The sequence below is a fragment of the Macaca nemestrina genome, chromosome 2 (assembly GCF_043159975.1).
Source record: "Macaca nemestrina isolate mMacNem1 chromosome 2, mMacNem.hap1, whole genome shotgun sequence".
Taxonomy (NCBI): domain Eukaryota; kingdom Metazoa; phylum Chordata; class Mammalia; order Primates; family Cercopithecidae; genus Macaca; species Macaca nemestrina.
In genome coordinates this window covers 16,431,457-16,452,187 of record NC_092126.1, presented here as the reverse complement: position 1 = coordinate 16,452,187, position 20,731 = coordinate 16,431,457, and the positions used below count along the sequence as shown (strand labels likewise).

At 35.7% G+C, this 20,731-nt stretch overlaps 1 protein-coding gene across 3 annotated transcripts in view; it reads left to right on the top strand.

Moving 5' to 3' along the window:
* LOC105470958 (STT3 oligosaccharyltransferase complex catalytic subunit B) overlaps positions 1–16,122 on the top strand; it is a 104,108-nt gene extending 87,986 nt beyond the window's left edge. For all 3 annotated transcript variants that reach the window (XM_011723324.3, XM_011723325.3, XM_011723326.3), the window contains exons 10-16: positions 638–849; positions 2,226–2,413; positions 3,465–3,636; positions 4,488–4,661; positions 7,807–7,920; positions 11,398–11,610; positions 14,491–16,122. In XM_011723324.3, coding sequence (XP_011721626.2) covers positions 638–849; positions 2,226–2,413; positions 3,465–3,636; positions 4,488–4,661; positions 7,807–7,920; positions 11,398–11,610; positions 14,491–14,571 — 1,154 coding nt within the window. In that variant the 3' untranslated portion in view covers positions 14,572–16,122. The remainder of the gene's footprint in view (positions 1–637; positions 850–2,225; positions 2,414–3,464; positions 3,637–4,487; positions 4,662–7,806; positions 7,921–11,397; positions 11,611–14,490) is intronic.
* Positions 16,123–20,731: the final 4,609 nt, after the last annotated feature.

The following is a 20,731-nucleotide window of genomic DNA, read 5'->3' as shown; positions in this document are numbered from 1 at the left end:
ATTAGCGTCAGATAAGATAGGAGCTCACGTGACTCACTGAATTTGTAAAGTCATACATAGCCTTCAGCCAGAAATGGAGCCTTTTCCTGTGGTTATTAGCACGTTATCCAGAAAGTTCTGGCTATTGGAAATTTGTTTCAAAAATTTTTTTAAGTTTCTTGGCAGTAACTTTGCCGGTTCCTCCTTTGATTGATAACTTACGTTCTTCTTATCCCGTTTTTGTTTTAAAGCAGGCTTCATGCCAGATTTTGGCACTGGTTTTTTATAGATTTAAAATCTATATATTTATTTTGCCTGGTGATATCATGCACAGATATGTTTTTCTCTGCCAGCTATGGATTTTTTATGATGTTATTGACAAATAATGAATTAAGTCTAATTTTTCATAACTAATTAAATTAGAATAATATACATTTTTCTAAACTGTGGATATGTAGATTTTATTTAGTGAACACTAGCTATAATTTCTAAATGTGGCTAATTAGTTGGTCAATAGTATCAATTTAGAAACAATTAGATCGTTTGTGAGACATTTATATAATTCCAGATTGGTTTTATAGTGTGGTTTTAAGTATCTAGTTCAGTTTCCTGGGAACTTTTTCCCTCCGACATATTGTAAGAGAATTTGTCTTTGCAGTTGCTCTATATGCAATCAGTGCTGTCTACTTTGCTGGAGTGATGGTGCGACTGATGTTGACTTTGACTCCAGTCGTGTGTATGCTGTCTGCCATTGCCTTTTCAAATGTTTTTGAGCACTATTTGGGGGATGACATGAAAAGGGAAAATCCACCTGTGGAGGACAGCAGTGATGAGGATGACAAAAGAAATCCAGGAAATTTGTATGATAAGGTGGGGAATCTAAAGTAAGGCCTTTAAATTGTCTATGTACTTTCTTAATTTTTCCACCACAGTAAGAACTATACATACCAAGAAATGTTATTAAATGATGATTTTGACAACCTGTGTCTTTTCTAGTTGGTCTTCACTGTTTGCCTCAAAATGTGAATCCTGGTCAGTCTTTTAGCCCAGAGTTAGAAAATAGAATGTAATCAGAGAAGGAATTCTTACTTCTTTTTGGTCATTTGTTATCTAAATACTTAAGATATATACCCTTGTTAATATACCCTTCCATTTTTGAGAGCAAAAACTTGATGCTCTACTAAATTACATAACATTTGGCACTGTAAACCCTTCTGAAACCGTGTGGACAGACAAGTGCTTATTCTTCAGGTCCATACTCAGTGCATACTTCCAAAATATTTTGGAAGTGATATTTGGTTGGGTGAACAGTAAAATGGTGGGAGCAAAATGCCTTTTTAAAAACCCTCCAGTTCGTTAGCAATCGGTAACCGGCCAATAATACAAGGTAATTTGTTTTTAATCTATAGTTTCTCAATTGGTGCAAGTGTGAAAAGGACTTGTAAGAATTAGAGCACTTGTCTTGGATGACATATTAAACTTTGCTGTTTGAATATTGCCTAGGCTTTAAAATACCAATAAGAAATTAAACTTCCCAGTATCGGTATTAACTTTGAAATTCTTTCCTTCTGTAAGATGAATTTAATTTGTCAAGATTTGTGTTAATAAGCCCACATTCCTGATTTTTGTGTTTGTTGTTATCGTTGGGTTTTTTTTGTTGTTGCTTTGTGGTTTCTTAACCAGCCTTGAAATTTAGAAATTGTGACTTTTTATATTCTCTCTTCCCTTTTTTGTTGGGGAAGTTGATTTTTTAAGATAATCGTAGTTTTAACAAGTCTGTTGGTTTTAGGATTTGGAAATTGGAAGACTGATTCTGTTAATGCAGTTTTTTCCTGTACTAAAATGGTACATGGTCAAAATTATAGCTGAGCATTGCCATTTTCAGGATGTGGAATTAAGATTTTATAAGAATTTACATATTAGGATTTCACTAGAATGGGGTCGTTTGGTTAATCTCCTTTGTATTTAATTAAAGTGTAAGGACAACTGGGTTTGAAAGCAGCTTCTTACTGTAGATAATTATTTTGCTCTATGACCAGCTTCTGGATTGGTATATTCCCAGGAAACCTGATTCACATTTGACTTTAGAAAACACTCCATCACCCACATCAGAATATCTGATGGTTATACATTTTCTGAGTCATAGAATTAAATTGATAAACAGTCTCCCAACTTTTTCCATTGAGTGTCTTAATGAAGCAAGTCAAATAATGAATTTGTCTAACCAATTTTTTAAATATCTTCAGGCAGGTAAAGTGAGGAAACATGTAACTGAACAGGAAAAAACTGAAGAGGGATTAGGCCCTAATATAAAAAGCATTGTCACCATGTTGATGCTGATGCTATTGATGATGTTTGCTGTCCACTGTACCTGGGTCACAAGCAATGCCTACTCTAGTCCAAGTGTAGTCCTGGCCTCATACAATCATGATGGGTAAGAAAATAACTCAGATACAAAAACAGTTTATACTTACACTTCTTTTTCTTTGTCTCAAAGGATATAATTAAAAAATGGAATGTTTGTGAGATTCTGCATTTGTTTGTTTTTAATTTTTTAATTTTTGTAAGTACATAGTAAATACATATTTTATGGGGTACATTCTATTTATGTCTTTTGGTACAGGCATGTGTAATAATCACGTGTAAAATGGGGTTTCCATCCCCTAAAGTATTTATCCTTTCAGTTACAAACGATCAAGTTACAGTCTTAGTTATTTGTAAATGTACAATTAAATTATTTTTTACTGTAACCACCCTGTTGTGTTCGTACCTGTTAACCATCCCTGTGCACTCTCCCCCGCCCCTGCCAGCCTCTGCCTTCTGCTCTCTGTGAAGCTCTGTATTTGAATCTACCTTTCTTTGTCCTCTCCTTCACCTTGGTGCCATCAGTAGTAATCATTGTATTTCATGCTCTTTTCCAGAGTATTTCTGCATGCATAATCATATACATCAGTTTTTCTCAAATGTGTGGTCTTCCTACGCACAGCATCATCATTAACATGAAACTTGTTAGAAATGCAAATTCTTGACCTCACCCTAATGTTACAGAATTAGAAACCTGGGGCTGGGGCCTAGCAGTCTGTGACTTAACAGACCCAGGTGATTCGGATGCAGCTAAAATGTAAGAACAGCTGATTTATGTATTGCCATGGCTTTCAACTACTGTTTCACTTGGGAGCTTATTAGGCTTGTACACTAATAAGCCCTACCTCAGAACTACTGAATCAGAATCGGCTTTTTTTGCTTTTTTTTTTTTTTTAAATACAAGGTATGCAGGTGGTTTGTGCACACACACACAGTTTGAATAACACTAGTCTGGCTCTTCATTGTTTCACTTTTTTTTTTCCTCATCGGTAGAAGCTTTTATTTAATAACTACCATCCTTAAAATCTGAACACATTCAGTGGTTTAATACCTCAAGATTTTAAGTTAGCCTCTTCACATTTGTGACATCTCATTTAAAAGAGTATTGTGATTCTTTTCAGCACCAGGAATATCTTAGATGATTTTAGAGAAGCTTACTTTTGGCTAAGGCAAAATACAGATGAACATGCACGAGTAATGTCTTGGTGGGATTATGGCTATCAGATAGCTGGAATGGCTAATAGAACTACGTTGGTGGATAATAACACCTGGAATAACAGCCACATAGCACTGGTAAGGATTTAATAAACACAAGATTAAAAAATCTCTATTGACTCTTTAGCAATCAGGCTTCACTTGTGACTAGGAAAAATGTGGATGAAAAGTACTCTGCTGAATTCTCAAAATACTTTTTTTACACATAAAGTGAGTTCAAGTTGTGCTTATTTATTTTGTTTTTAAGAATGGTACTGAGTATCATTCAGAATTACAGGCTGATTTCTGGTAGATTTTATGATAAATTTAGCTTACTAAAGAATTAGACAAAATCTGAAACTTAAAGTGTTTGGCTTGTATTTTTGATGTTATAAACTAAAAATTATTTGCAAATATGTAAAGTAAATGCACTGTATTTTATGGATAGGCAGACTGTTCCTCTAGCTATTAAACAACTAATCTACATAGATTAATCACCTCTTTGTACTTCAAAGATTTTAAATACAAAGAGTAGTTTAACCAAATGAATTCTATTTGTATAACTGTTGTAGCTAATTATCAGATGTGTGCTAGACTGGGGAGAAGAAATGTGTGTGCTAGCAAGATCACTGGCCAGCCCTGGTCTGCAGTTGTGAGAAGTTGTTTCTTCTAAGCTTGCCTGCTTTCATCATAAAATGTTAATGTCATAGAACTTAATTATTAGCAAGATATTAGAACGTGTATTCTGATTTTTGACTATAAATTAGTTATAGTTGAGAGGTTCATAAATTTCAGTGCATTTGTTGAATTCATAGGAAATCATTTCTGCAAAAAAAATTCCATGTAAAACAAACTCTTGATGAATTCCTGTTGTAGTAAAAATATACATTGATTTTTATGAATGTGGGAGTAATCAAAAACATTCTCATTTTTTTTTTTAAATTCTTCAGGTGGGAAAAGCTATGTCTTCTAATGAAACAGCAGCCTATAAAATCATGAGGACTCTAGATGTAGATTATGTTTTGGTTATTTTTGGAGGGGTTATTGGCTATTCTGGTGATGATATCAACAAGTTTCTCTGGATGGTTAGGATAGCTGAAGGGGAACATCCCAAAGACATTCGGGTAAGAAACTAGATAATTCCAGGTATGTGAAAGATAATTCCAGGTACTGTGTCCAAGTAATTCTCTGATCCTGATAATTGCATTGTATTTGTTTCATCATCCTATCCCTCAGATTAGTTCCTTACCCTGACTTTACTATTTATTAAAGATACTAGAGGCATTTCCTAGATTAAAACTTTTTGAACTCAAAATGGAACTAATATTTCCATTCTCTCCTATGAAGCAGTCCCTCGCCAAGACTTCTTTCTTTTACGTCTCTTCACAGCCTCTCACGTCATCCCTTTCTTTCCATTTCCATTGCTTCCACTCTAGTACTGACCCTTATGCTTGTAAACCTGAAATAAGATAGTAACCTTGAAATTGCTATCTTTACCTTACCTTGTTTCCTCCCTCCCAGTATAAGATGAAATTGATCATGTTACTTTTAGGCCCAAAAGATGTCAGTAGATTAAGGGAAGGGACCTTAAAACCAGACAGATATGAGTTAAAACTAAAACTGTCAACTTGGGCAAGTTATTTTAGCCACTCAACATAATATGCTTTGAGCGCTAGGTCTAGTTCTAGGATCTGGAATTAAAATGGTGACCAAGGCAAACTAGGTTATCTTTTGCCAAAGATAATGAATTTGTAGTGCCATTTAATGAGAATTTATAGTAAAGTAGTTGAAGCCCCTGCCTAGGGACTGGTACAAAATAGACAACCTCTGATAAAACATTGGTATAAAGTGTAAACCCCTTAGCTTGGAATGTAAACCTCTTCATGTTTTGCCTTCCTTTGCTGGTCTCTCGTTCTTCTGCCACCTTTTTCTACTCTGCCAGTATGTTCCAGCCCCTGAAACTTGCTTGTGGTTTCTTTCCTTGACTCACCTGACACATGTGTTTTTACTGTTACTTTCCTGGAATACTTTCCCTGCCACAGACTTGTCCCCTCTCTGAAAGCCCTTTTCTGGTATACTCAACGTCTGTACTCATCACCAAATTATTTATACCTGCTTTGCAGGAGTCCCCAGACCCCAGGCTGCGGACCAGCACTGGTCCGTGGCCTGTTAGGAACTGGGCCACATAGCAGGAGGTGAGGGGCAGGTGAGCGAGCATTGCCGCCTGAGCTCTGCCTGCTGTCAGACCAGCGGCAGCGTTAGATTTTCATAGGAGCACAAACCCTATTGTGAACTGCGCACGTTCCTTATGAGAATCTAACTAATGCCTGATGATCTGAGGGGGAACAGTTTCATCTAGAAACCACCAGCCCCCAGCCATCCGTGGAAAAATTGCCTTCCACAAAACCGGTCTCTGGTGCCAAAAAGGTTGGGAACCACTGCTGTTTTGTATTGGAGTCTGTCTTACCTCTTTTACTAAATTGTGAGCTAAGATGGACGTCCAGCATTGTGCTTTTACATGATGAAGGCACAAAAGATAAGAGTAATTGCCACTGATGCAGAATAAAGGAATCTTGGGAAAATATATGCAGGTGTCAGGTGATGGGGGTGAAGTTAAAGCCTCAGATTTCCTGATCAAAAATGTCAATGCTGTAATGTTTCCCTTAACTGATTAGTAAACATTATTTCTTTGCATTAATCTTCTGAAATTTAATTCTCCCAGTATGTGGTTTTTATTTGTGGATTTGCTTTAGCAGTGTTAAAACTGTGACATGTGATAGATCACTGTTTCTAAATGTATGCTTTGAACGTGAATATATACAAAAATCCTAAATTTCTGTGCATCTTAAATTATTTTTAAACTTCATGAATAGATAATACAGTCATATGGTTCAAAAGTAAAGTATAAGAGGATATACAATAAATGTCTACCCCTCTTTGTGTGGTTCAAAAATAAAGTATAAGAGGATATACAAACAAGTCTACCCCCCCCAAAAAAAAACCCAGAAAGTTCCTCTATAGTTAATAACAATGCATTATATACTTGTAAGTTGCTAAGAGAGTAGATATTTCAGTGTTCTCACTACAACAAAATAAATATGATTGATGCATATGTTAGATTGATGTAGCCATTTCACAATGCATATTTCAAAACATGATCTTCAGCATAAATATACACAAATTTATTTGTCAGTTAAAAATAGAGAGGGAAAAGTCCCTGGTCATCACTGGTTATTTTCTTGTGATTTTTACTTCTAGCAAGTTATATACCCTGTTCACTTCATAATATGTCTTGGTGATCTTTCCGTATTAGAATATGGAGAGCTTCTTCATTCCTTTGTTTACATTTGCACAGTATGTTGCATGTTTTGTGTGTGTGCCATGATTTATTTAGCCTGTCCCCATTGATGGAATTTAGATTGTTTCCAATATTTTGGTCTTATGAACAATGCATAATAACTTTCTGCATTCATTATTTTGGCCATATACAAGTATCTCTGTAGCGTTAATTCCTAGAAAAGGAATTTCTGACTCAGAAATTACATTTTTTTACCTAGAGTGCCAAAATTGTTCCTCATAGAGGTTAATTTATAAGTTAACCCGAAAAAATTACCACAGTTTTTTTAACATTCTGCTCCCCAATTAAAGAAGCCAAATTTAGAATTCATATGGAAAAATTTAGCTAGAACACTTAAGAAAACTCTGAAAAGGAGTAACAGAGATGAGGATGGGTAATTGAGAGAGCCAGCCCTGCCTGGTATTAAGCCATGGTGTTGGTACCAGTCTGTTTAAATTATGACAGTGGCCATGCGCAGTGGTTCATGTCTATAATCCTAGCATTTTGGGAGGCTGATCACTTGAGCCCAGTAGTTCAAGACCAGCCTGGACAACATGGTGAAACCCTGTCTCTACAAAAAAAATGCAAAAATTAGTTGGGCATGGTGCTTTGGGCCTGTAGTCCCAGCTACTTGAGAGGCTGAAATGGGAGGATTGCTTGAGCCCAGGAGGTTAAGGCTTCAGTGAGCCACAGTCATGCCACTGCACTGCAGCCTGGATGACAGAACAAGAACTTGTCTCAAAAATGATAATAATTAAGGCCTTATAACATGGTTTAAAGTCTGGTGGGATTTATTTTTTTGAGGTGTAACTGAATATGGCTTTATAATGATACCTCAAAAGCTTATTCTTATGGGGAAATGAAAAGAGGAAACTATAGGTTTGAATATGTTAAGTTGAACTAATATGGAACTTCTGGTTTCTTTCTTGTAGGAAAGTGACTATTTTACCCCACAGGGAGAATTCCGTGTAGACAAAGCAGGATCCCCTACTTTGTTGAATTGCCTTATGTATAAAATGTCGTACTACAGATTTGGAGAAATGCAGGTTAGTTAAATCCATTTTCCTCTAATTTTCATTCAAAATAATATTTAAAACATAGTCTTATTTGCCTCTAGAAAACAGGATAATGATGTTTTGATTGTGCTGAAGAGAAATGTGGTTGTCTAATAGTCTTTTTTTCATTAAATTTAGATTTCTGAAACTAATATGTGAGAAATTAGAAAATAAAATTTTAGATCAAGGACTTCTTTCTAACATATTTATTAACAGTAGCCTCAAATCCAATCTTTGCTTGCCATCTCACCTTTAGACCTTATGCTTTTGGAAAGTATTGTTCTCCAAGGAGAGTTCTCCTAGCTAGGAAACAGTGTGGTGTCTTAGGTACGTCACTTTGCTGCTTGGTGGAGAAAAGCTTAAAATTAAAGAATTGAAGTAAATAGTCACTTCAGACGTTCACTCTCTCCCTGTTCTCCATTACCACAAATAGCTAGAGCTGTCTGAGTCAGAGTTTTCTAGTAAATTAGAATGATGTGGTACAAAAGCTTAAGGGTCTACAAAATGAGTGAATGTGTAAAGAGGCATTGTGGCAGAAAGAAGAAACAATGGACTTGATGTCATAATACCTGTGTTTTCGATCAGGTTCTGTCAAGTCATGTAACTCTCAGACAATTTGTATCTGCCTTGGATTCCACTTGGTTCTTTTCTTGTTTGTAAATAATGGTGCTTGGATTGATGACTTGATTTTTAAGGAAACCAGAATATGTCACCCCAAAATATGCCTCTTTGACATAAAAGTTAATTTTGAGCTGAAGGCAATTTAGAAGCAGCAAACAGAGAAAAAGCTCTGTCTAACCTCTTTTCTACCTAAAGGCAGAATATAAATTCTCCTTTACTGGAGACAACTCTTAAGACTCAGCCCAGAGAAAGCACCAGAGGAATCTGCAAACAAAACTTACTCCATTAGTTTATCATATATGTACCCTTCTACTTTCCCATCTTGGAGGCCTAAAACCGCTTTCCTTTGTCCTTTCTCCACAAATGTATTGTTCTTTGTTGAGCATGCTATATAAGCCAGAGTTCTAAGCCACTGCTTTGAGTTCCTTTTCATTGAGGTTTCTCCTGCATAATGTGCGCTGAGCATCTTAATGAATTTGTTTTGCTATTGTTAATCTGTCCTTTGTTATAAGTGTCTGTCCCAAATTACTGTCTTCGTACTATTAGTTTCACTGAAAAGTGCTTATTTCTGTATTGCTCTCTGGTTAAGTTGATAATAAAGCAGAGGAAAAATTGCTTGCTTAATTTTATACTATCATTGGAAATCAGGATAACTATCAAAACTAAAGGGGTATGTTTGGACTTCAATTTGTGAATCAAGTGTTACTGGGTTTTTTTTGTTTTTTGGTTTTTGGTTTTTTGTTTGTTTGTTTGTTTGTTTTTGTTTTTTTTGAGAGGGAGTCTCGCTCTGTTGCCCAGACTGGAGTGCAGTGGCGTGATCTCGGCTCACTGCAAGCTCCGCCTCCAGGTTCATGCCATTCTCCTGGGACTACAAGCGCCTGCCACCACACCCGGCTAATTGTATTTTTAATAGAGATAGGGTTTCACCATGTTAGCAAGGATAGTCTCGATCTAACTGTGTGATCCCCCCGCCTTGGCCTCCCAATGTGCTGGGATTATAGGTGTGAGCCACCACGTCTGGCCCAAAGTTTTATCCTTTTCTAAAACACCATCTTTGTGGCTAATATAGACTGGAATATTCACTTGGTTTCAGAATAGTTAGCATATACTGTGTTCCTGTTTGTTGTGTTGCTTCAAGTAATTCCAAGTGGATTATATTTTATCATTATTCACTTGGAATTACTTTGTAGGTGACTTTAAAAAAAGCAGATGATAATCTAGATTTAGGTTTTTATTTGTGTTTATAGTTTCTTTTGAAAGCCACACTTTGGTCTTTAAACTCTTGCTAAGAAAGAAGCACATTGGCTATAATAATCAGTTACCCCAGAAAACATTTTCTGATTGGCTTGTTGCTAGTTTCTGTGCTCACTACTGATCACATCAAAGGACCGTTTTCTTCCTCTCTTTTATCAGTAATTTTAAGCCATGTTCCCAGCATACATTCATTTTGATGCCTACCTGACTCAAGAATAATACATGGTTAAAATATGAAGTATAACTTTTGCTATAATATAGATAAACAAGAACAAGTAATTCACTATTTGAAGGAGAGCTGGTTTTCATGTTTGTTTTAAAGTTGAGTTTGGCCAGGCCTGGTGGCTCACACCTGTAATCCCAGAACTTTGGGAGATGAGGTGGGAGGATTACTTAAGCCCAGGAGTTCGAGACCAGCCTGGGCAAAATGGTGAAACCCAGTCTCTGTTTAAAAAAAAAAAAGGGGGGTGGGGAAGTTAATTTACTTATGCTAGATTTGTATGTCAACATAAACTTAGTCTGAGAATTTTTTTTTTTTCCCCTGAGACAGGATCTCACTCTGTGGCCCATACTGGAGTACAGTGGTGCAATCATGGTTCACTACAGCCATGACCTCCTGAACTCAGTTGATCCTCCCACCTCCCCTCCTGAGTAGCTGGGACAACAGGCACATACCACCATGCCCAGTTAATTTTTGTGTTTTTTGTAAAGACAAGATCTTGCTATGTTGCCCAGGCTAGTCTTGAACTCCTAGGCTCAGCCCATCCTCCTGCCTCAGCCTCCCGAAGTGCTGGGATTACAGTTGTGAGCCACCACACCAAGACAGTCTGAGAATTTCTTAAAGTCTCCTTCCCTCCCTATGTTTTCCCTTTTTATCCCTCATAAATCCTTTCACGATTTGGTTTTTTTATTTGGCCTCCTTTGTAGTTCCTACTTTCGGAATGTAGTATCTGTTGCTTACTTGTGCGTTTATTTAACAAATAATAATTGGGATATAAAGCTACACTTTGAATAAGATAAAGACATTTTTACATCCCAGTCGAAGATACAGGTAATTTTTAGTGTAAGTAAAGATGTTAATAATGTATGTTATTAGAACAAGATGCTCTAAGGAAACAATAAAGGAGATTTGTCAGTCACTAATCTCAAGAAAATATTTCCCTGAAGTGGGTGGTAAAGGAGCCAGCCATGCAAAATAGCTGAATGAAGAACATGCCAGGCAGAGAGGATAGTGCAAGGCCCTGAAAAAAGAAGCCCCTTGGGTGTGTTCTGTCTGTATACCTATAAAAAGGGCTTTGATAGATTTCATTTCTATGTTTTGGGGTGTATGTGTGTGGGGTTTTTTTTTAATGCCTTTAGGATGCTCATCTACTCTAAGGACTTTGTGAAATTCTTACTCTGATGTACTTAGTTTCTCTCTTCCTGATTTCTTCCTGTCTAGTTAGCAATACATGAGAACTATTAAGATAGATTACTTGATTGTTTTCCTAGTTTAAAGGGAGAAGGTATTACTGTAATGATAACATTTACTGTCTTATAACACTGAATGTTTTCCAGTGTGGTTAACACCCAGTAATAATGTTACTTTTGCAGCTGGATTTTCGTACACCCCCAGGTTTTGACCGAACACGTAATGCTGAGATTGGAAATAAGGACATTAAATTCAAGCATTTGGAAGAAGCCTTTACATCAGAACACTGGCTTGTTAGGATATATAAAGTAAAAGCACCTGATAACAGGGAGACATTAAATCACAAACCTCGAGTCACCAACATTTTCCCAAAACAGAAGTATTTGTCAAAGAAGGTGGGTGCCAAGTGAAAGCATTAAAGGGTAACTTAAGGTTGGTTGGTTTGTATGAAAAAGAATTTCTGGAAATTGCAATAAATTTCCATCTGCCAGATTTATAAAGACTGTGGCTTCTATATTAATACAAACTAAATATCAGGCTAGCCTGCTAGGAGCATTCCTTTCAAACTGAGCACTTCAGATATCCCACACTGAGATTTTTCCAGAGGCCTTCTGGCTTTGGTTTGTGCTATTCCCACTGGTAAGACTTACTTGTGAAGTAAGATGTAGCTGTGGCCATCGCTTTCCAAACCTGTATGAAAGTAAAAATGCTAAATTCTCAAGTAAAATAATTATGAATAGTTCTTCATCTTTTGAGCAGAGCAAATTTATATTGCATCTTCGTGTTCCATTCTGAGTATGGTATTACTCTATTATTCATTGAATAAAGAATAGGTTTGAATTCGGTGAGTCCTTCTGAAGCCCCAAAAAAATCATTTCTCTTAAGATAATAATTTTTTTATGTAATTGTGACAAAGCTTATAGGCAGGAATTACGAGACTACTGCAGTTCTTTTCTAATAAATATTATATAAGATATGAAGTATTTCATTGGGGGTCATTATTGCTCACTTAAGCCAAATAGATCTATAATCTTTGCTATAAAAGATGACTAAAAATGAGTATTTATATAGGTTGTCCAGCACTAGGAAATAAGAAGTAATGAACAGTCAGATAAAATGTTAAGGTTCATTATAAGGTACTATGCTTACAATACTGATTATTATTAGACTACAGTTCTCATTTTTTAAGGATGCTTAGGTTTACATAGCTCAGATCAGCTATTTTATATCATTGAAACAACTGTCTTAACTTTTTGTTTATTAAAATATACATCAAATATATTCAAAATACAGATGATTTTAATTTGTACTATAAAAGTGCTGAATATTAATGGTGTGATATGTCAGTGGAAGCTTTTTATATGAATATTTTATGTGCCAGATGTAAATTACCAAATCTAGACTAATGTATTTAAAGATGTCACATAGAGCTGACATTCATTGTGTTAGTCATAGAAAACTCATCATCTTTAGGTAAAATAACATTAAGAAATCAGATGATTGTCACAGCTATGAGGTAGGAGAAACTGGTGAGTCACACCAGTACACAAGGCAAATGCTGCTAGTCTCAAAGCAGTTACTCCTAAGATATCTAAGTATAACTAAGGTATACTTTTTATGCGGAAAGAGGGCTGTTGAACTTGTCTGATGATATAGACCCCAAAGGCAGTGAATTTTTTTAATTTGACCTCTTTTGCCTTCCCATCATTTTCCCAAAATAAATGTGAATGGATAAATAAAACATAATCTGTCTTGTGTGCCCAAAACATATATTCTGGTAGCCAATAACATATTTTGACGTTCTGGTTTCCATGGTTTAGATGTTTTGTACTAGCACTATGAAGGAATGCCTTTTATACTTTCCTTTCTCTACCCTGGTTTTGACTTTGGAGGAGGAGGGTATACATAACAGCATGCATTCTGAGAGTTTACCGGCCGTCACAAAGCCGGCATGACTAAGGTGCTAGAAATTATAGTCCAGGCTGCAGGAAAGGTTTTTTGGCATGGTTCACTGCCAGTAGGAGAAAAGCACCCTGAGGGCTATTACACACTTGAGTATTCCTGGGGCACATCATAAGACCTCATAGAAAAAGTATCCTGTTAGAATCTGTATGTAATGATAATATAGGAACTACTAGATCTGGTTTGAATTTTTAAAAATTGTACCCTCTGAAGTTTCTTACTTTTTGCCTTAATAAAATCAGTTCAATACTAAGGTAACATAATGGAGTTAACAAGTTAGCAGTAGCTAATTTTTAGTACCTTAAGAAAGATTGCATTTTGCCTTGTGTTCTCATCCCTGTTAGAAACTACTATAAATTGTCTTGAATTGAACATCATGAGTAAAGGAACATGATGCAGGATATACCCAGTTTCTGAAACCTCTGAGAGTTGTATTTAAATGTGAAAATTGAATTGAGTGGTCAGTCTCTGGAGTCTTTTGCCTCTGTTAACCCAGAGCTTTGACGCTGCATTAAATTACTTATTTTCAAAAAATATTTGCTGTCTTCAATATCTCAGACTGTGTATCAGATTGAAAGACGTATGTGCCTATGATTTATCCTATAGGGTTCTAACATAAATATTTTTGCAGAAATTTGTACCACTACGTTTACAGTAATTTGTTTCTAATACTAGGAAACATCTATTAAAAGTATTTTAGTGGGATACTGAATTGTTAAGAAAAATATTTTATTTTTAAAAGATGTATGAAACTGAAGGAATGTTGTTTTGCTTTACATTTTCAATTGCTTATTTTCTTACCTAAAAGATTATTTTTAGAGAATGTGCCAAGTGATTATATCTCTCAGTTTTATAGATGGTTACAGTCATGTTCATTTTACAGAAAACAGGGACTCTTAAGAGTTACTAAATTAACTTGTTTTTCTGGCACACACCTAATTTCCTGGAGGCTAAACCAGGAGCAGCATTACCATTTCTGATTCCTTAGTCTAGTGTTACGTATTCTCTCTTGCCTGGAAAGTTGAATAATTACAGCTCAGCACTTTGTGGTTGAGAAGAGAACTGAAGATTCATTCACTTGATGGTGAGGATGTCTAGGAACCTAGTCCTTTCACCTTGGATGTGTTAGTGTACTCAGGTAAGAAACACCACTAACAGTTCAATGGCATTCACTGAACTATTCAAGGAATACAGTCACAAGAAGAGCAAAGAGCTTACTAAGTTGTCATAGTGCAGTAAACGATGTGTGTGTGTAGATTTTTTAATCAGTAAGAAACCTGCATTAATACTATGTGTGTTTTTTTTTTTTATAGACTACCAAAAGGAAGCGTGGCTACATTAAAAATAAGCTGGTTTTTAAGAAAGGCAAGAAAATATCTAAGAAGACTGTTTAAATGCACTGTTCTGGTTCCTAACTTGAAGCAGTTGTCCTTGTGAGAACCGGTCTTTGCCTTTAGCTCATGTCGTGTTTCACAGCAACAGAGGGTACAGAACCATCACTGGTCCGGGTTAATATACAAAATTTTCTGGCAATGCCTGATTAAAAAAATAAAATTGGCTTGTTGAGAACAGCTGTTTTCGATTTCTAATGTGAAGCAAGACAGAGCACTGCTGTAAATGTTTAGCAGCAGATTTTTTTTTTATTGGTACATATTATCCTTCAAATCTGAGAATTTGGACTAATTGCACCAAAGAACCCTCTAATTTGGTCCCTGGCACATGCATACTTGTCAATGTTTTTATTCTTTTACAAGACCTGCATTTTATTTGAATTACCCAAATAGCAATATGTAAAATACAAGTGACAAAAGGTGATGAGAGCTTCTTGAACCAGTAAACTAGTACAGGTCTGAGAAAGACATTAGAAAAATAATTATACGTCCTTGAATTATATTTATTTTCATGTTTCTCCAATGCAAAGAATGTTTCATCAAATGTACATTTTCTATTGCTTACTGTTTGCTCTGAGAAGAAGCTGCTGTTTCAAAGATGGACCTCTGAGTAGCTAATTGATTCAAGTAGTTTTTTTATGTTGACACATTTTTACTGCTGTTAGCAGTTGTTTTCACCAGGTACTTACAGAGCAGATTTCATGCATTGTTCATTCAAGGGCTAAATTTATATTCTTTGGAAATCATGGCAACTACACAGGATGTTGCTTACCAGGATGGGGTTTTGGTATCTTAGTACTGAAGTTAGCACTATGTTTACATGCAAAAGATTAAGGAAAAAACCCTTAAAGTGGACAGGTGTCCGAAGTTCATTTTCTGTGACTCATCGAAATGGCAAAAGACTTGTAACAACTTTGCCTGGACTTTTCTTATTTTAAAACAGTTTCATCCATCACAGTGATTTTGTTCTCTGCTCCATGTGTTTTAATCCCTTAAGCATTTGATGAAACACTCTTTAGTGCTATATGCATTTTCTTACTTTTATTAAAAATGTGACAGTTGTCAAAAAGTGCACTAAAATGTAAATGGAGATTGAACAAGTTCACTTTCCAGCTTATAGGCAACTTTATACAGACTTGAACATTTTCTCCAGTTGTTTAGTAAAAGTGAAAGAGAAAGGGTTTTTCCTGCCACAGGATAGAACTTTTTTTTATATAACAAGCATAACACACCACTGCTTTTGGTGGAAAAGTGCAGAATAGTATGTACCTTTTATGAAGAAAAATGTAATTTACAATGTTCAGTGAGAATGTTACTGCTGATTTTCTTTTCCAAGGTGTAGAATATTCTTTGATTTATAGAATTCATTTTTGACCCAGATGATGGTTCTTTTACAGAACAATAAAATGGCTGAACATTTTCACAAATAGAGTGTAACGAAGTCTGGATTTCTGATACCTTGTCATTTGGGGGATTTTATTTTACTTTGTTGCTTTAAAATTCAATGCAGAGAAGTTGTTGACTGTAGGGGAAATAAAGTTAATTCAAATTTTGTGTTAAGCGTTGTTTTTTACAAATTTTTTGGTTTTGAAAGGAATTAGTACTGAACACGTACCTCCTTCTTCCTTGTTCACTATCACAAAGGTTTTAAAGAAAATGTGTGGAAAGAAATACGTTAAGATTATTTCATCTTAGACCAAGTTATTTTGCCGCCCTTTACCCTGGAATGAAAATCTCGGTTTTTTGGGTTTTTGGTTTTTTGTTTTGGAAGGGATTTGGGGAGGGGAAACACCTAGCCAACTAGGAGTTTTATCTCTATGTAAATAAGGATAGGAACCTAACAAAACCATCCATGAAGTTCTGGTAATGAAATGTCATCTCAGTATAGAATTTTCTCATTAGACAAATCTCAAAGGAAAGACCCCTCACCTTTCTCAGGAAACAACATTTTGGTTCAGTGTATCTTGTCAGTAAAATACCATATTGTAACTGTTTAAGCACTTGTAGCACAAAAGTGAATAGTAGTTTGAATACATTGGAATGTAGGATAATTGACTCAAAATATTCTTTAGATCTCTTGATTCATTTCTTGTGTCGTCACTAACATTGTACACCAAAGGAACTTAAAGATCGTGGCCGTGAAGTTTTAGACTATAAAATAGCTTTTAGGCTGTAGTGCTTTGTAGTATAAATAAGGCAGCAAGGCAGCAACTCCAAAGACAAAATTCACTTTTAAGACTTACATTATAACCTACTTGAGTTTATAGTTGTGGAGTTTTAATTCATTTGCATTCTAGGCCATGACCAAGTGACCAGAGGACTAAAATAATATAAAAGCATCCTGTAGTGAGTTTCCATAGCCAAGGGGCTGTAAGATCATGAAATTTGGAGCTGTTTCTCCTTTTTAAAAAAATTAATTGTAAAATAGATATTAAATAAAATTTACTAAACCATTTTAAAGTACGCAGCTCAATAGTGAAGTACATTTACATTGTTGTGCAACCAGTCTCCAGAACTCTTTTCATCTTGCTGTAGCTGCTGCTGCTTAATGCTGGTTTTGCCATGTTGCCCATAATTCTCAATCGAGATAGGTGGAGTAATGAATAAATGTTGCGCTCAACAGCTGTCTGCCATGGAAATGGTAGGAAATTGAGACAGACCAAAAACAGTAATGAAATGTCATTATGTCTTATTTTTATTGTGAAATGTAACACACAGAACATGAAAATGTACAGTTGACCCTTGAATAACATGAGTTGCACAAATGGATTTTCTTCAATAAATTGAAAAAATTTGGCCGGGCACGATGCCTCACACCTGTAATCCCAGCACTTTGGGAGGCCGAGGCGGGCGGATCATTTGAGGTCAGGAGTTCGAGACCAGCCTTGCCAACATGGTGAAACCCCGTCTCTACTAAAAATACAAAAATTAGCCGGGCGTGGTGGTGGGCGCCTGTAGTCCCAACTACTCTGGAGGCCGAGGCTGGAGAATTGCTTGAAACTGGCAGGCAGAGGTTGCAGTGAGCCGAGATCACGCCACTGCACTGCAGCCTGGGCAACGCAGTGAGACACTGTCTCAAAAAAACCTATATAATGTATTGAAACATTTTTTGGAGATTTACAGCAATTTGGAAAAAGCTTGCAAATAGCCTAGAAATATTTTTAAAGAAAAAGCTATGTGATTAATGCACAAAGTATATAGATACTACTTTTTTGCTGTTGATTTGAGACAGTCTTGCTCGTTCACTCAGGCTGGAGTACAGTGACGTGATCTCGGTTCACTGCAACCTCCACCTCCTAGGTTCAGGCGATACTCGTGCCTCAGCCTCCCAAGCAGCAGAGACTGCAGGTGCCCATCATCATCCCTGGCTAATTTATGTATTTTTAGTAGAGATGGGGTTTCATCATGTTGGCCATGCTTATCTTGAACTCGTGGCTTCAAGTGATCCATTTGCCATGACCTCCCAAAGTGCTGGGATTACAGGCGTGAGTCACTGCACCTGGCCTAGGTACTACTATTTTATCATTTACTGCCATAAAATATATACAAGTCTATATCATATGTTAAGATTTATCAAAACTTAAGCTCACTGAGTACATGGCGCCATTCACAGTTGAGAAATGTAAACTAATGTAAAGCCATATTAAATCATAACTGCATAAAATACTGTACTATAGTAATTAGCCATCTCCTGTTGCTGTTGTGAGCTCAAGTGTTGCTAGTATCCACTTAAAACACCATATGTGACACCACTGTTTTATAGCCTATTACTGGTTATGTTTTGGGAGACTCAAAGTTTTATGTGAATTTTTGACTGGCGGTCATTGTTCAGGGGTCAACTTAGTGAATTAGTGCAAAGTGAGCAACTTTGTAGCCATGACACAGGTCAAGAGAACAGAACAGTGCCAGTACTCCAGAAGTTTCCTCATGGCCCTTTGTGGTCACTATCCTGTCCCACTTCCCTCTCCAAAAGGTAATCATTATACTGGTGTTTATTGGTACTTTGATTTATGGTTTTACCACTTCAGTATTTCTCTCTAAACATGTTTAGGTGCATCTATTTGAACTATAGAAATGGAATAATAGAGTATGTATTATTTATATCTGTCGTCTTTTGCCCAGTATTTGTGAAATACATCAAGGTTATTGCAGCTACACTTTTTTTTGTTTTCATTGATATATATAGTATTTCTTGTGTGTGTCTATAGTTTGCTTTCACATACACATATCCATTCTGTTGTTAAAGGGTATTTACATTGTTTCCAGTTTGAGGATATTACCAACAGTGCTAAAGGAATACTCTTTTACATCTCCCTTGGTGCTTATATGCGTATATTTCTGTGGGTGTTTACCTAAAAGTGGAATCGATGGGTTACTTCCATATCCCAATCAACCCTTGTCATTTTGTAGATTTTGCCTTTCTGGTGGGTGAATAATGATTTGTCATCATGTTTAGTTTGATATTTCTAGGTTAATAAGATTGGCCATTTAGAGATCTCCCTTTTATAAGGTGTTGGTTCTGATAAATTTCTCCTGTTTTCTTTAATTTATTATGTTAATAGGAATTATTTGTCTTGTTGTATATAAGGCCTTCATTTGTGTTGCAAATTGCCTAGGAATTAATAATTTTAATATAGTCTATTTCCATCTCTTGTATATCTATACAAAATCTTTTCCTCACTTGAAGCCATATGGTCTGCTGTGTTTTCCAGAAAATTTATTGTTCTACTTTTTATACTTAGCTTTGCAGTCCGCCTATAATTCATTTGTTGAGTACAATGTGAATTGTTTTTGTTTTAAGGGGTTTTATTGGCATATGTAAATCTAAATGACCCAGCACCATTTATTGAAAAGACAGTTCATTTCCTACAGCTCTTCACTATCCCTTTTGTAGTAAGTCATATGTCCATATATGCATCTATTTCTAGACCCTCTGTTATATTCCATAGAGCTCTGTGTGTTGACTTAACATATAGCTTTAAGATAATTCAGAAAATATGGTAGAGTAAGTCCATCTCTCCCTCCATTGTTCCTTAATTTGCCTTGCTTTTTCATACAAATTGTAGAATCAGGTTAAGTTCCACCAAAACAAAAACAAAAACAAGAAAAACAACCCTGTTGAGCTTTTGATTTGGCAGTGAATATATAGATCATTTGGGGAAAATGAACATCTTTAAAATATTGAGTCTCGTGTCCATGAACCCCGTGGCATATCCTTCCATTTATGCAGGCCTTTAGTTTCTGTTTTATTGCTTTTGAAGACCTTGCACATTTTCATAACTTTCATTCCAAGGTATATGTTATTTTTTAAATACTATCTTATAAAATTAGATTTTCTATTTCTTAGCATGTAAAAATAGCTGATTTTTATATGTTGAAATTACTAAACTTCCTCTTAACAATTTCAAATTTTTTTGTTGTGAACATAACGGGAATAATGACAATTTTATTTCTCCTTTTCTAATCGTTATATATTTATATTTCTTGCTTTGCTTCACTGGCTAGGACACACACCCAGTATAGTACTGCAAAGAAAAGGCAGCATCTTTCTTCTCTCACAGGGGTAGCTTTTGACATTTCACCCTTTAAGTTTGTTTGCTGTATATTTTCTATAGATACCTTTGATCAGATTAAGGACATTACTGTTTGCTGTGAGTTTTTTAATCATGAGTAGTTTTTGTTTCTCAAGTAGTTTTTTCCTTCATTCATTCAGATGATGCTGATTTTTCTTCTTTAATCTGGTACACGAATTACAGAGACTTTGTTCACAAGGTTAAATTAAATGAAACTTGTATTCCTGGAATAGTGATTTATGCTTGGTGAAATTTACTGGTGAGACCATTTGGGCCTGGAGTTCTGTTGCAAATGCTTTTAATTACAGATTACGTTTCACAGATACAGGATTATTTCAGTTTTTTACTCCTTGTTGCCATTTTGGTGAGTTGTTTTCAAGGAATTCATCTAAGATTTCAATTCGGTTAAAGTAAAATTGTTAACAGTATCACTTAATTGTTTTAATGTCTGCAGTTTCTATTGGTGTTCCCTTTTAATTATAAATATTGCATTTTTTCCCCTTTGAATTCATACTTCTTTCCCCCAACCTCTGCCATACACACATTTTTTTCCCCGGTTTTCCTTAGCACGGTTTTTTTTTTTTTTTTCC